The sequence below is a fragment of the Tenrec ecaudatus genome, chromosome 9 (assembly GCF_050624435.1).
Source record: "Tenrec ecaudatus isolate mTenEca1 chromosome 9, mTenEca1.hap1, whole genome shotgun sequence".
Classification (NCBI taxonomy): domain Eukaryota; kingdom Metazoa; phylum Chordata; class Mammalia; order Afrosoricida; family Tenrecidae; genus Tenrec; species Tenrec ecaudatus.
This window is the reverse complement of record NC_134538.1, coordinates 47,124,636-47,138,554: the sequence shown is the minus strand read 5'-3', so window position 1 is coordinate 47,138,554 and position 13,919 is coordinate 47,124,636. Positions and strand designations below refer to the sequence as shown.

General features: G+C 52.7%; 1 protein-coding gene across 3 annotated transcripts in view; it reads left to right on the top strand.

Annotated features, from left to right (window-relative positions):
• CRTC3 (CREB regulated transcription coactivator 3) overlaps positions 1-6,817 on the top strand; it is a 121,498-nt gene extending 114,681 nt beyond the window's left edge. For 2 of the 3 annotated variants that reach the window (XM_075558021.1, XM_075558018.1), the window contains 4 exons: positions 966-1,166; positions 1,258-1,338; positions 2,493-2,595; positions 3,587-6,817. In XM_075558021.1, coding sequence (XP_075414136.1) covers positions 966-1,166; positions 1,258-1,338; positions 2,493-2,595; positions 3,587-3,855 — 654 coding nt within the window. In that variant the 3' untranslated portion in view covers positions 3,856-6,817. The remainder of the gene's footprint in view (positions 1-965; positions 1,167-1,257; positions 1,339-2,492; positions 2,596-3,586) is intronic. The other variant, XM_075558020.1, reaches the window with a different exon arrangement.
• Positions 6,818-13,919: the final 7,102 nt, after the last annotated feature.

Sequence of the window (13,919 nt, the reverse complement as noted above, 5' to 3'; positions counted from 1 at the left end):
CTCAGGCTGGTCAGATTCGCCAATGGACACTATTCCAATCTTGCCTGAGTATGTACTTGGGTTCTCAGCATCCTGGGGGCTGGGTGCGGGAAAGTAGGGTGGAGCGGACAAAATTCCCATGTAAACTTGCCCATAAGCCCTGTTTTTCAGCAGAGTGCCCTCCCCCTTGGAGGTCTGATGGGCCCTGTCCAGAGCACCTTAGCTTTACCCTCCCCAGATCTTTTACTTTCTGGCTTCCAGCCAGGCAAGGCCTAACTGCTTAAGTCGACTTTGGAAAGACCCTCGTGAATTTTGCCCCTTCTTCATCCCCTGCTCGTTGCTGTCCTCCGCTCCAGAGACCGGGGACCCTGTGATGTCAGTCAGATTATTCTTGACCCTCCCACTGCCCACTTGGCGTCCAGCTGTCTCCTCTCTGCCAAAGTAGCGACCATTTGTCCACCTGCTTTTCGTTTCCCAAAATGAGATGCCATCTTCCCCTTGTCTATTTCCTTTGTCCTCGTGCTGTTCGTTACAATCTTAGTGTCGTGTATTCTGTTTTAGTGTTCTTCATTAACGTTTTTGTTCTTGGATGCTGTATTAGTGTCTTGCTCTTCTTCGTGATTTAGGAGGGTTTGGAGAAAGACCGGGAAGGGTCTACTTTTTGAGTCTGACCTCATCGACCATAAGACATGGTTTTAAAGCAATCGTGAGAGAGGGAACAGAGAGGGAACTTGTTCAATTGGTGGTGGTGTGTTGTTTATTTGCTTGTTTTTTAAGACAACTTGAAATTCCCTGAAATGCTTGGTGGGGAAGCGAGGTTTGAAATATACATTGTTGGAACAGAAATAAGCCCCTCAAAGCAGAGCATGACATACCAGTGTGAAAAACGTGGGCTTTTCCCCCACTTTTGACATTTCCTCATCCTGAAGGACCTGCTCCTGGGAACTCGGACGCTAAGCTCATTTGTGCCTTTGTTTGTGTTACAGATGGTGCCTTCAGATGGAAGCCCGTTTTCCTTCCTGCCCACAGAAGCTCAAACCCAAGTGTCCCCACCGCCCCCCTACCCCACACCCCAGGAACTCCCGCAGCCTCTCCTCCCGCAGGCCCAAGTCCAGGAGTCCCTGGCTCAGCAGCCCCAGATAGCCTCGGCACCGTCCCAGTCAGATTTCCAGCTCCTCACATCCCAGGTAAGCCCTAGTAGGAGCATTGGTGAGGAGGTAGGTGCCCTTGTTTTGCTGTGATTCCCAAGCTAAATGGCCACCTTCTTATTCCCCTAAGGGCTCATCTTTGACCAACTTCTTCCAAGATATGGGCTTTGACCAGCAGCCCATGAGAGCAGGCCCGGCTTTCCTTCCGCAGGTACGAGGTTGCAGGGCGTGAAGGTGTGCCTGGCCCGTATGCCTTTCTCATCTCTGGCAAATAAGCCGCCCCATTTAGGCTGCTCATTATGTGTCGCCCACCACCAACCAGACTGCACATCAGTCCCCTGATGGCAGCTGTATTCTGTGGCTGAGAGTCTTCTCTGTCCCTAAAGCTGGGTGCTGGCTCCCTGGTGTGGGGTCAGGCCTTGGCCAAGGAGCTGTGTGAACAAATGGGAGAAGCCTGTTTGCTGACACCTCAGTCACAGTGGTGGAATCATTAATACTGGAGAGGCGAAAGCACTCAACAAATCGATCCCCTGGTGCTGAGGAACCTGAGGCAGGGCAGGGGAGTGATGTGTCCCAGGAGCTGGGTTTAGAAGTAGCATGGGGCTTATCATAGGCCACATAGGTATGTACCCACTACAGTGGGGCCTTCTTGAAGAGCTTGCTCCTGGGGGAAGATGGGGTGGGGTGGGTGCAGAGGGATCTTTCTGTAAGGTAGCTTCACTAGCCATTCTCTTCTAAGTAAGAACCACCAGTCTCCCCTCCTTTTTTCCAAAAAGGACATTTTAGTCTAGGTGAGAGTCGGTGTCACTCTGAAAAATGCTAGAAACGCCCTTCGGAGAGGTTTTTTAAGAGTTTGTTAGCGTCCGAATGTGGAGGAAAGCACCTGTAGTCGGCCACGGCCCTCACCGACTGTCACAGAGGGGCCCTAGAGGGGGCTGCCCAGTGCCAGGCTGAGGGTCTTCCTCCTTGACTACAAGAGGGGAAGGGCTCGGTTTTGCTGATTTTTCAGAAATGGAATAGAAGAGACGCTCATTACTTCCTTGGTTACAGATAGAGCCTTTGCAGGGTTTTTCCACAGATGGAGCTTTCTGATGGGAGGGCTCCCTGTGGAAGAGGAAGGAGTGGGTAGTGGGTCACTTGCCACCTGCCCCGTGGGCCTCAGGAACTGCTCCCCACCCAGCACCTGCCTGCTGAGAAGAAGCTCCTGCGTTCATCGCCACTGCGGCAGAGCCCTCGGGGCCTAGGAAGGACTGGGTAGAAGAGGTTCTTGACGTCTACTTCTGCTGTGTACACACGCTGCAGGACTCCAGTCCCAGCCCCAGGAGCAGGAACCCCGCCTCACGGTGTGCCCCTTGATGTTTCCAGGTGCCCCTGTTGCAGCAAGGCCACCGGGAACTGCAGAGCTCCCTGCGGCTGAGAACAAACCTGTATTCCAACTGCGGCGGCTTCCCAAACGCCATCCTCCCAGGTCAGCCCGGCGACCCTCCACTGCTTGCTCATTCTCATTTCACTCCCGTTGTGGGTGCTGCTGGTGTAGTTGAGACTGCACACCACCAAACATGCGCCAGTCCCACAGCTTCCACGTGTGCAGCTCGAGACGCTGGCAACAGCACCCATTTTGGTGGTGTTCCCCACGCGTCAGCCTACATTCCTCGCCCTCCAAACTGCTCTTGTCACTTGGGTTCCATAGAGGTATTCTTAAAGGGGCGTAATGCTCAAGGCAGATGTTGTTTAACTAGTTAAGCTAAACTCTTGCTTTTAAGAAGATGCAGAGGCATATTTTTGGTTTTACAAATAATTGTTATCTCGGGGCAGCAGTTTGAAGGGTCTTCTAGCCACCTCACCTCTAGAAGACGGAGCTCCATGAGAATGGCATTCTGTTTTGTGCCCCCACCCCCACCCCAAACTAGGATGCTTGCTCTAAATGTTTAGTCACGGTAGCTAGACACCATCCAGTTCTGGGCTCCTGGCAGTTGTTTATGGAGGCACTGTCCACACTGCCTGCTCTCCCTGGCTCCCCTTCCGGTGTTACCCTGGTTTCTCCAGCTACTTTGTAACTTTTGTTTTGCTGTGTTGCTAATAGCTGCTCTTACACAACGCTACTTAAAGTCATATCGCCAAATTCCCCTGACTTTTTAACACGTAGCCCTCTAGCCCCAGACTTGATGGGGAGGTGGGAAAGGGCCCTGCTGCTAAAAGCCTTTGCTGGAATCTTCCCTTTTAGGCAATTGATGACCATTCCAAGAGAGAAAAAATCTGTGAGCCTTGAGGGTGATGGGACTGGCAGAAAGCAGATAGGTCCCAGCACTGGCCAGTGCCCAGATGGCCCCGGGGTTGGCTGGGAAGAAGACGGGGCTGTCGTCATGTGTGTCCCCCTGGTAGCGAGCCTGCCATGGTCTCTGTCCCCTGGGACCTGCCTGCCTCCTAACCCACACTGTTTTCTCTGCTGCTCCTTTCAGAAGACTCCAACGCCAGCCTCTTCAAAGACCTCAGCAGCGCGCTGGCAGGTTTGCCGGAGGTCAGCCTGAATGTGGACAATCAGTTCCCCTTGGAAGACGAGCTCCAGATTGAACCCCTGAGCCTGGATGGCCTCAACATGCTGAGTGACCCCAGCATGGGCCTGCTAGACCCCTCTATTGAAGACACGTTTCGAGCTGACCGACTGGGAACAGAGTGGGGCAGAACCGGAGACTTTATTTCTGAAGCAGCCAAACTTGAACGGAAATAGAACGGAGGCAGGTATATATGCCTGGGCTGTAGTTAATCTCAGGCTTCTGACATGGAACAAACCAATTCCAATGCTCCAACCTTCCGATGAGGCCCCGTCTCACACACCATGGCTTATTGTGGACCGCAAGACTCTGCTCTGCTTCTTGGGCCCACGGTACAGACAGGCTGCTTTGGCCTTCTGGTGAACTCAACAGCTCATCTCCGGGACCAGTTCACCTTTAGCATGTTAATGTGTAAAGGTAGGAAACACCATGAAGCGGAGCTTGGCCGAGCTGGCCTCCTCAACACTGAAGGAAGGATTGGAGAGGGGGGAGGCAATGAGGGAGCATGGACCCGAGGGGACCACAGCCCCACAATGCCTCCCCGGAGCCCCCACCGCTGGCTGGAGCAGGGCATTCTGAGGTGCAGCGAGGAGCCACCTGGCTCACTCTGATGCCTTCATTCCATATGAAGAAGGGTTTCTGCCATGAGTCCTAGAATGGACGTGAGTTAGGCACGTTGGTTTCATCCGAGTTTGTGCTCTCTTTCCTGCTGCTTCTGCTCCCCTTGCCCTGGGGGTAGGCGGAACGGGCCGGGTCTCTTCAGCACTGCAAAGCAGCTCCCCAGCAACTGGTGACACTGAAGAGAACCGCGCTCCCATGAGGCTGGGGACAGAGAGAGGGCTGCAGTGTCTCGAACCACACGACATCCTCCAGACAAGCCCCAGACACACACAGACCTCCTCCCCACAGACCTGCTGGAGAGAAAAGGCAGCAGGTCGGAATCAGCCCCTGGGGCACCTGAGCTTCCCTTCTCTCGCAGAGTTGTTTGTGGACTGGAAGTGTTCCTGTGGTCCCACTGGACCATCAGCTCCTCAAGGGCAGGACTGTGCCTTCTCCCCATTGGATCCATAGATCCTACCAAGTGCCTGGCACAGAGGAGGTGCCACATCAATGGATGAGGGAGTGCGTGCGCGTGCAGATCGGCCTTGTGCTGGAAGACAGCCCCATTCCCTGCCAGCTCCTCAGAGCTCTTGGATCTCTAACACTTGAGCCTATGGTCAACACTAGGTGTCCAAAGCCACGATTAGACCGGGTACCCCCCTTCTCCTCGAGGAGACTGGCTGGGCACGCTTTGGCCATCTAGGTGTGTAATGCAGGCCCCGACCTCAGAAGGTCACCACTAGCCATTAATGCCTTATTATAAAAGAGTTTTCCCAGGTTTCCACCCCCCCCCCCACCTCCCCTGACCACTGCCTCAGCTGCGTAGGCTATAGCTGTCTGGATGCCGGCCGGAGCCAGCCTAGCCTGCAGCTCACCACAGTGAAGGGTGGGTAGGAGGGGGGTGGGGCAGCCCTCTGCTGAAAGGTAAATGAAATGCACCCACCCTGCAGTCGTAGTCTCCTAACTCGGCTGGTGCCCCTCTCCATGCCTCCCCTTGTGTCTCTGCGCTCTTCAGAGGACTGGGCATGAGCTGTAAACCCGCCTTAGTGGAGGGTAGCTCCACCACTGGATCAGGAAACCAAACCAGGCTGGCCCTGACCTGGGCTCTGCCACCCTTGCCCGCCCTAATTCCCAGCCAACCTTTCAGGCATGGTTGCTTTTTCTTTAAGCCAATGGGCCTTCCATTGCAGATTGAGCACCCAGCCGAAAGCCCTCCTGCTGCCTCTCCCAGCGTCAGAGGAACCTGACTTGGCCTTTCAAGCAGGGAGGGCTGGTGCTGATGCTGTAAATTTTGCATTTTGATCCAAGGCAGTGTCCGCAGAGCCTCTGTCTACACAGTGCTTTTAACAGAGAGCATCCTGGCCATGGTGTTGGGGTCCCAGCTCGGCCTGTACAGAAGCCTTGCTTTAAGGCTAAGACCCTCACACACATTCAGCAAGGATCCCGTGGACCTGTGCACGTCCTCCAGGAGGCTCCCAGAGAAGAGATCTGTTCAGGGGAGAGTAAGTAGTAGCACCGAGGCAGAGTGAGCTCCTGGCCAGACTGTGACTGCTGACCAGAAGGTCAGCAGTTCTAAACTACCAGCCAAGAGAGATGAGACGTTCTGATCCCTTAGAGTTAAACTGCCTGAGAACCCCACAGGAGGGGCAGTTCTCCTTTGTCCTTCTTAGGGTCGTCAGGAGTCGTATTTGACTAGATGACAGAGTTCATTTGTCCTGAGGCCTGTCAGTCAGATACTCTTTTTTGGAAGGCCTGGAGCATGACACCAACCACTTTGCATAGTGGGACACCCTGTGGACCGGTGCCATGCTTGCCCTCCCTGGGGTAAGCCTGCAGTCATTTCCACCTCTAGCAAACTATTGTGACCCTCGGCACTTGAAATCTCTGTTCACTTCCGAAGAAATGATTTTTTCCATATTTAACCCTGTCCGAGTCAAGTGTTTTACTACTCTTTGCTTATTAGCACTTATAGCTTGAAACTGAAAACTGAACCTGTTTTGCCGTCTCCCCCGCCCCTTTTCCTGTGGGAGAAAGGAGGGATTTTCTGCCCCCATAAAGAGTTCCAGTCTCAGAAACCCACAGGGACAGTTGTGCCCTGTCCTGCAGGGTCCTGACGAGTCGGCACTGACTCGGTGGCTGTGGTTTGGGTTTTGTTTGTTTCTGTGTGGCCATGGTATTTAGAGCACATGGTGTCAGATGTTCTGGATTGTATCAAGTTCTCCTTTGTCCTAGTCCGTTTCTCCTGCGTCTGCTGTATCTGACCTGAGCTGACATGCTGCTTACTCAAGTTCACGCCCTTGTTTGAAGATGCCCCAGTCCTGCCTCTAGTTGACTCTTCTGATGGGTGCACGGGCAGTTCCCAGTCCATTTCCACGGCTTCATGGCCGGATTGCCACAGCACGACTCAGACTTTCTGCCAGTGTCCTACGCCCAAGTCCCCTTGTAAACAATATTTAAAGATCGCATTTGTATAAAGTAGCTTCCTAGGTTTTATAATACATCATTTTACATCTTTCGTAATTAAAAGCTGCACAGTGAGGTTGTGTCTGAGTCTGGTGTTTCTTCAGAGGGGTACAATGAGTTGGTGAAGCCCTCTCGCAGGGCGACCGGTCACAAATCCTCGCATTCCACCCAGCAGCCTCTGCACCAGGGGCCAAGTAGGGTGCCCTGGAGAGGGCTCCTTCTAGACCCTGGCTGCACTGCCTCCTGAAGCCCTCCTGAAAAGAGGTTCAGCCGCCTCCGAGGCCACTTCCGGGCCCTGGCCCCGATACCGCCTTCAAAAACCACTTCCTCAGCCACACCCAGGGCTTGCCAGAAAGGTGACTGTTCTGCTGGTGCAAGCTTGCTCAGAAGTCCCTCCCTTCCGGAGCCCCCGCTGCCTTGGCTGGGGCTCACTTCCTCTCCTGGCTGCCTGCCGCCCTGGTTAGTGCTGTGACCCCCTCCAACCCAGCGGCCCTTTCATGGTGACCCCCCACCCACTGGTGGTGACCTCCCAACCATATAATTATTGCCGTTGCTTCTACATAGTGAATTTTGCTACTGTTAGGAATCGGGCGACACCCCTCCCCAAGGGGTCGTGACCCACAGGTTGAGAACCGCTGCTCCAACCCCTGCAATCCGAGAGGAGCCCTGGCTTTTCCAAGCCAGAGAAGAGGTTTGCCCCAGCCCTCTCCGGCCCCCAGGACATCCCAGGCCACCTCTGTTCTCAAGCCTGCTCTGCTCACATTGGGGAATCCCAGGCATGCTCAGCCTCCTGTCTGGCCCTTCTCATCATCTGACCTCTAGGAGCCTTAGTGGACTGACAAGTTTCACTGATCCCTGTGTGCCTCAGGGCCTTCCGTGTCTGTGGAGGGGAAGTGGACCCAGGCCCCCAGAGCACATGGCAAAGGAGACTAGCCCATGAGGAATTCGTGCTTGCCCAAGGAACCCACCCCCTTCCCCAGCCAGGACCTCCTGCCCTTGTTTTAAAATGCCCAATCTTAGTCCTCCTGGGGAAAACCATGTTAAGCTGATCTTATCCCGGTCCATTTTTGTCATATCCAAGTTTGGAAAGGATGGTTTCACGAATTTGGACACTAGATGGAGCTAAGAACATAAGAGTGGTTTGAGGCCCCAGACGCCTCCAGGCCCTCTCACGGGTTAGAACTTCAACCTCGGCTGCTGGGTTATGGTAAGAGCCCTCTGCAGGCACACAGTCAAGAGGCATCAGGCACACCATATGCCCTGCACAACAACCTGAAAGGAAGATGGGCCAGGCCGCCTTTCGGAGCCTCACAGGGGAGTAAGTGGGGCCACAAGGGCCCTGAAGCGCCCAGAGACGCATGGAGGTCTGAACTCAAGGGTCCACAATCGGGTCTCAGTGTCCTCCCCACCCGCAGCCTGATTCCCAGCTTTAAATATGCACCCGGGATTCGGCCCTTCCTTCCCTGGTACAGATAGATGCCAGCACTGACCCTGTCCTGAGTGGCTGGTCTGCATGTTTCCTTCTCCAGGCTCCCTCTCCAACTCCGAAACTGCTGAATCACCCAATGGTTTCTACCAGCCTGCTGGCTGCCCTGGGGCCAGGCCTAGGGCCTACCAGCGAGTGGTTCTTTCCCTCCCCCAGAAAGACATTTTAATTTGAAAACCAAACCAAGAAAACTTCATTTGTAAAAATCAAACAGGCTCTTTATAAGAAATGCACAGTACTCTGGAAGAGTCCCAAGCAGAGCATTTTAAAGGGGTCTGGAAGCCCAGCATACACTGAAATACATGGGCTGACAGCCATCTGAAGAACATTCAAAACCTCCATGCATGGGTTCAGAGGAAAAGATGGGCGATGGAGAGATTGCAGTCCCATGCTCTTGAGAAAGCGTGTTCGTGCTTAGAATTCATGCCGAAGCCTGGTTTGTGATCCAAATGGGTTTTCATAAAGGATGGAAGAAGTTTCTAGTTTTACAGTTCCTGAACACGGGCACCCACGCATGGCCTGAGGCCAGAGATCAGCGCACTTCCAAGCAGAAGGGAGAGGAAGAGGGAAAGGCAGGTTTGGGGTCCAAGTATTTGAGGCTTTGGACTGGGAGGCGTGGTTGAAGGGTCTTGGTTGACCCCATTGGCTGAATTCAGCCCACCTGGGCCTCGGTTGGGCCGCTCAGGTGTGCCGCCCACCTGGCTAGAGCTTGAATTGGCGCATGCCCAGTAGTCTATGACTGGCTAAGGAGTCACCTGATTCTCTTCCAACCTCCTGTAGGGTGGGGTGGGGAAGCTTTCGGGCATGGAGAAGGACGCTTCCCTTCCACACCCCCACCGCCCCGTTCTGCTCCCTTCCAAGACCTTATGAATAAGGACACTTCAATGGAGCTGAAGACACTGCCGAGCTGCATGTCACCAGGCTGCTTCTACATGCCCCTTCTCAGTTATTTCTCTTACGGAAGAAAAGTCGTCCGGGCCGGAATCACTCCTTCGGAGCGCTTCAAGTATAGATGACATCTCTTGACAAGGAAGGGGGAATGAGCTCACTGCCACTTCCTGTCTCCTTTCCCTCCTCCCAGATTTGTGAATTCCTAGTTGTCCATTGTCAAGGTTTATGCTGTTCACATCCGGCCCTGCAGCCATTGTTCCCACGATTGATTGTCCAGCCTCAGGTCTTCCGGGTGTGGGGTCCATGCTCACTGCCAGGCCTTGTGACAAGTTTCCCATCCCTGAGAGGTTTGGGTCACCCACCTGGCTGCCTTGACGGTATCAGCAAGCAGCCTTTCTGATGCAAGCTGCTTTTACAGGGCCCCCGGGGCTGGACTGCAAAGCTGGGACCCTGAGCTTGAGAGAGGGCGATGAAGATGACTGATTTGTGCCCAGTAAAATGCCCATCACAGAGAAAATCCTTGCTGAAAACTCAATCTCAGACTCGTGGTTTGTGACCCATAGTTGGAGTTTTCGAATTTGGAAATAAGATGACTGGGGGTAGATAACCCCAGAAAGGACACAGCACCTTTCTAACTCAAGGATGGCCAAACCCTGATCCACAGTACGCGTGCGGTGTTCACACGTGCGCACACACACACACAACCTTTGACAATAATGTGCTACCTCAGAGTCACCTGGAAAAATCCAGCTTACCCTTCAAGGTCTCTCAAATGCCAGCTCCCCGAGGAATCCTCTGGGAAGGTGATCATTTGGCAAAGTGACTTCCCTTCCCCTCCCACGGTGGCTGGAGTGTCTGTCCTGTCCCTTGGAGGTTGGGCTCTGCTTCCTGATTTGCATTGGCCAAGGGGAGGTTAGGAGAGCAACTGAAACAAAGTCTTGACTTGGGGTTGGTGGTGGGGTGTGCCCTCCCACCCTTCCGGCATCACCTTGAACAGAGCCTCCTCTGGGCGGCCCCCTGGCTCCAGAGGAACGAGAAACGTGGGCAGGGGGCAGACAAACCCAATTGTGGGGACCCAGCAGGCCAGCCACAGCAGAAACCAGCCATCTGTACACACCAGAGCCAGAAAGAGCCCCGAGGCCTTTGAATGATGGGATTATTTGTTTGGGGCATTGTGGCCAGCAATGACTGGCACACCCTTTTTTGTTCCTGCTTCCTGAGTGGCACTGTATTCCCACAGCTCGTGGTCGTAGTTACTTTATTATTTGCAAGGCTAACTGGAATTTTGTCGGATCCACTTCTGACTCTTACAGGGTTTGCCATCTGGGCTGCACCTCCCCTGGGGCAGCCCTGGCTGTGTGGAGAGCCTAAGGTCTCTGCTTCCAGGGCTCTCTAGCAAACGTGGCCTGGAAGGTTCCAAAGTCCTGAACTTTGGTACCCGCCTGTAGGGCCAACACGCAGCGCCTGGCAGCCTGTTACTGGGAGCATCAGGGACTATGGCAGCCACATTCCTGGCTCAGATTACGAGTGTGTGGAAACGGGAAGTAAATCGCTGCAAGGGTACGAGGGCAGTAGAACAGGGAGCGGGGCTGAGATCTCTGTGCAAATGCCAGCTCACCTTGCCAGTCGGGGCAAAGTACCAGGGTACCTGGGGGCAATGAGGGCCACCTGACTCCCGTATCACATAACCAACTGCTAGGAAGAATGGGCACTTGGAGCCCAAACTCTGGGGCAGTGAGGGAAAGACGAACCAACTTAGTTGTCCAGACTCTGCCTGCCAGCGTCTTCTGATAATCAGTTCCTTTAACATTTAGCCTCTGTGATGGTTGGTGTTAATTGTCAACTTGGCTAGGGTTTGGTTTTCAGCGGTTTAGCAGACACTGTACAATCCCCTTTTGCGGTGCGAGCTGATGTGTGGAACCAATTGGTTGAGAGGAGCGTTTCCTTGGAGGTTGGCCTGCCTACAGTATGTACATGGATGCTCTGGACAAACTCACTCCCTTTCTCCACCCTGGACTCTGTTCATACCATGATTTCCTGCCACTCACCCTGAAGATCTGGGCTTCACCAGCTACTACAACCTTTGGGGCCAGCAGAGGCCACGAGCCTGCCGCCTGACTCTCAGAGGTGGGGTTCTTGAGCTTCTTGGCAGACCCAGTGATGTGGGACCAGCCAGCCCTCACATATTGCACGAGCCATGTCCTAGAAGCAAAGTGCTCTCTCAATCTATTTCTATCTGCTCCACGGGCTCTCTGCCTTGAGAGCACCCCAACTCTGACAGCGTCCAAACCAGGACCCTTGTACATCAAAGGAGGCACCACAGATGCCTGGGTGCGGCAATGGGGGTCACTGGAGCTGGGCCTTGAAGGAGAACTTGGATTGTTCCAGGTGACAATGGGATAGGGCAGGGGGGTCAGACGGGTGGCCTGCAGGCCCCATGTGGCCCCCGAGGTAATTTTTGTGGCCCACAATGCTCTGAAATAAAATGTAATGAGGGAATTGTGTGCACCGTATTGCCTCAATCTGCCCTAAGCGTTATTTTCTTCATAACAATTTTTTTTCTATTTTCATTTTATTTCAGAGCATTGTGGGCCACAAAAAATTACCCTGGGGGCTGCATGCAGCCCGTAGGCCACCAGTTTGACCTCCCTGGGACAGGGCGGGAAGAGGGACTGTCAGGAACCACTCAGGGCACATGAACCAGTGGTTCCCAGCAGAGAGCAACAAGCCCTGGAGTCAGGATTGCTGGGGGCCGGCTGCACACGTTGTAGAGCTAGCGTCAGGGTGCAGTATGGTCTCCACCCTTCTGGGTTGTGTGTCTCTCTGTGATTGTTTCCTTACACAATGGGGCTGGTGATCCTTACCTCATAAACAGTCGCTGTTGGTTTTCCTATTAGTCTCTTTATTAAATGAGTCCTGTGCTGCTAGACCCCAGAAACACCACACAAGGATCTACTGTGAAGGACCGAGTGTCTACTCTGAAGGGAACAGTTTCCTTCAAATACAGGGGCTTCTGGTCTGAGTCCCGACCCCTCCTCTCCAAGGTGCTGGTGTGGCCAGTGCACCAAGACAGCTGTCCCCAGCCGTCCCGCTCCGGAGCCTCAGAATGACCCCCAGAAGGAACTAAAGCCCGACACTTGTTTTGTTATTATTTGGGTTGACAGTACATTATTTGCTGGTAAGAGGAGAGTTTCCTGGGAGGTGTGGCCTGCCTGCAGTATGTAACTGGATGGCCTGACTCTTCTCATGGACCAATTTCCAGATAGATGATTGATACACTAACACATACACACACAAATGTATATATATATAATCACAACAGTCACCAATTCAAAATGCACCCACGTCCCAGTCAGTGACACTGACTACATTAGTCATCTTATGCATCACCAAGGCTTGTTGCCAAGCTTCCCATAATCAGCAATGTCACTTTCCATCACTGCTTCCTAAGCAGTAGCTCCCTAGCCCCTCCCTCCTGCCCCCTGGTAGCCACTAACAAACTTTGGTCTCTATGTGCCTTGTCTAGGTGGGTCCTACAAATGGGATCATGCCCCGGTTGTCCCTGTGCGATTTGCCGACCTCACGAAGCATCATTCTGCAGTCCCACTGCACGGGTGCAACCCTTTAAACGTTTTTATTTATTTATTTAAATAGTTTTATTGGGGCTCATACAATGCTTATCACAATCCATACATCCATCCATTGTGTCAAGCACATTTGCACATTTGGTACCCTCATCATTCTCAAAACATTTGCTTTCTACTTGAGCCCTTGGTATCAGCTCCTCATTTTTCCCCTCCTTCCCCACTCCTCCCTCACTAACCCTTCATAATTTATAAGATATTATTATTTTGTCATATCTTACACTGTCCAGTGTCTCACTCTACCCACTTTTCTGTTATCCATCCCCCAGGGAGGAGGTTATATGTAGATCCTGGTAATTGGTTCCCCCTTTCCACCTCAACCTTCCTCTGCCCTCCCGGTATCACCACTCTCACCACTGGTTCTGAAGGGATCATCTGTCCTGGGGTGGAGGGTGGAAGCATTTAGGAACTAGAGGAAAGTTGTATGTTTCATTGTTGCTACCTTGCACCCTGACTGGCTCATCTTCTCCCTGCGACCCTTCTGTAAGGGGATGTCCAGTTTCCTACAGCTGGACTCCCCATCTTTCACAGTGATTTGATTTTTTGTTCTTTGATGCCTGATAACTGATCCCTTTGACACTTCTTGGTCACACAGGGTTTTATTGCTTCTGAGCTAAATAGCCACTTGTTTACCTTCAAGCCTTTAAGACCCCAGATGCTATATCTTTTGATAGCCGGGCGGCGTCAGCTTTCTTCACCACTTTTGCTTATGCACCCATTTGTCTTCAGAGAACTTATCGGGAAGGTGAGCACACAATGATATGATTTGTTGTTCTTTGATGCCTAATAACTGATCCCTTCAGCACCTCATAATCACACAGGTTGGTGTGCTTCTTCCATATGGGCTTTGTTGCTTCTGAGCTAGATGACTGCTTGTTTACCTTCAAGTCTTTAAGACCCTATGCGCTATATCTTTTGATAGCCGGGCACCATCAGCTTTCTTCACCACATTTGCTTATGCACCCGTTTGTCTTCAGTGATTCTGTCGATGCAACCCCTTTTTTTTTTAATCCATTCCCCTGCTAATGGACATCTAGATCCAGCCCATCTTTTACCAACACCTGCCTCTTAAACACTGAGTCTTTCTCAACTGATTTCGGAAAGAACTTTGTTTCCTTCCAACTAAAACCACCAAACTCCCTACCATTGGGTCAAT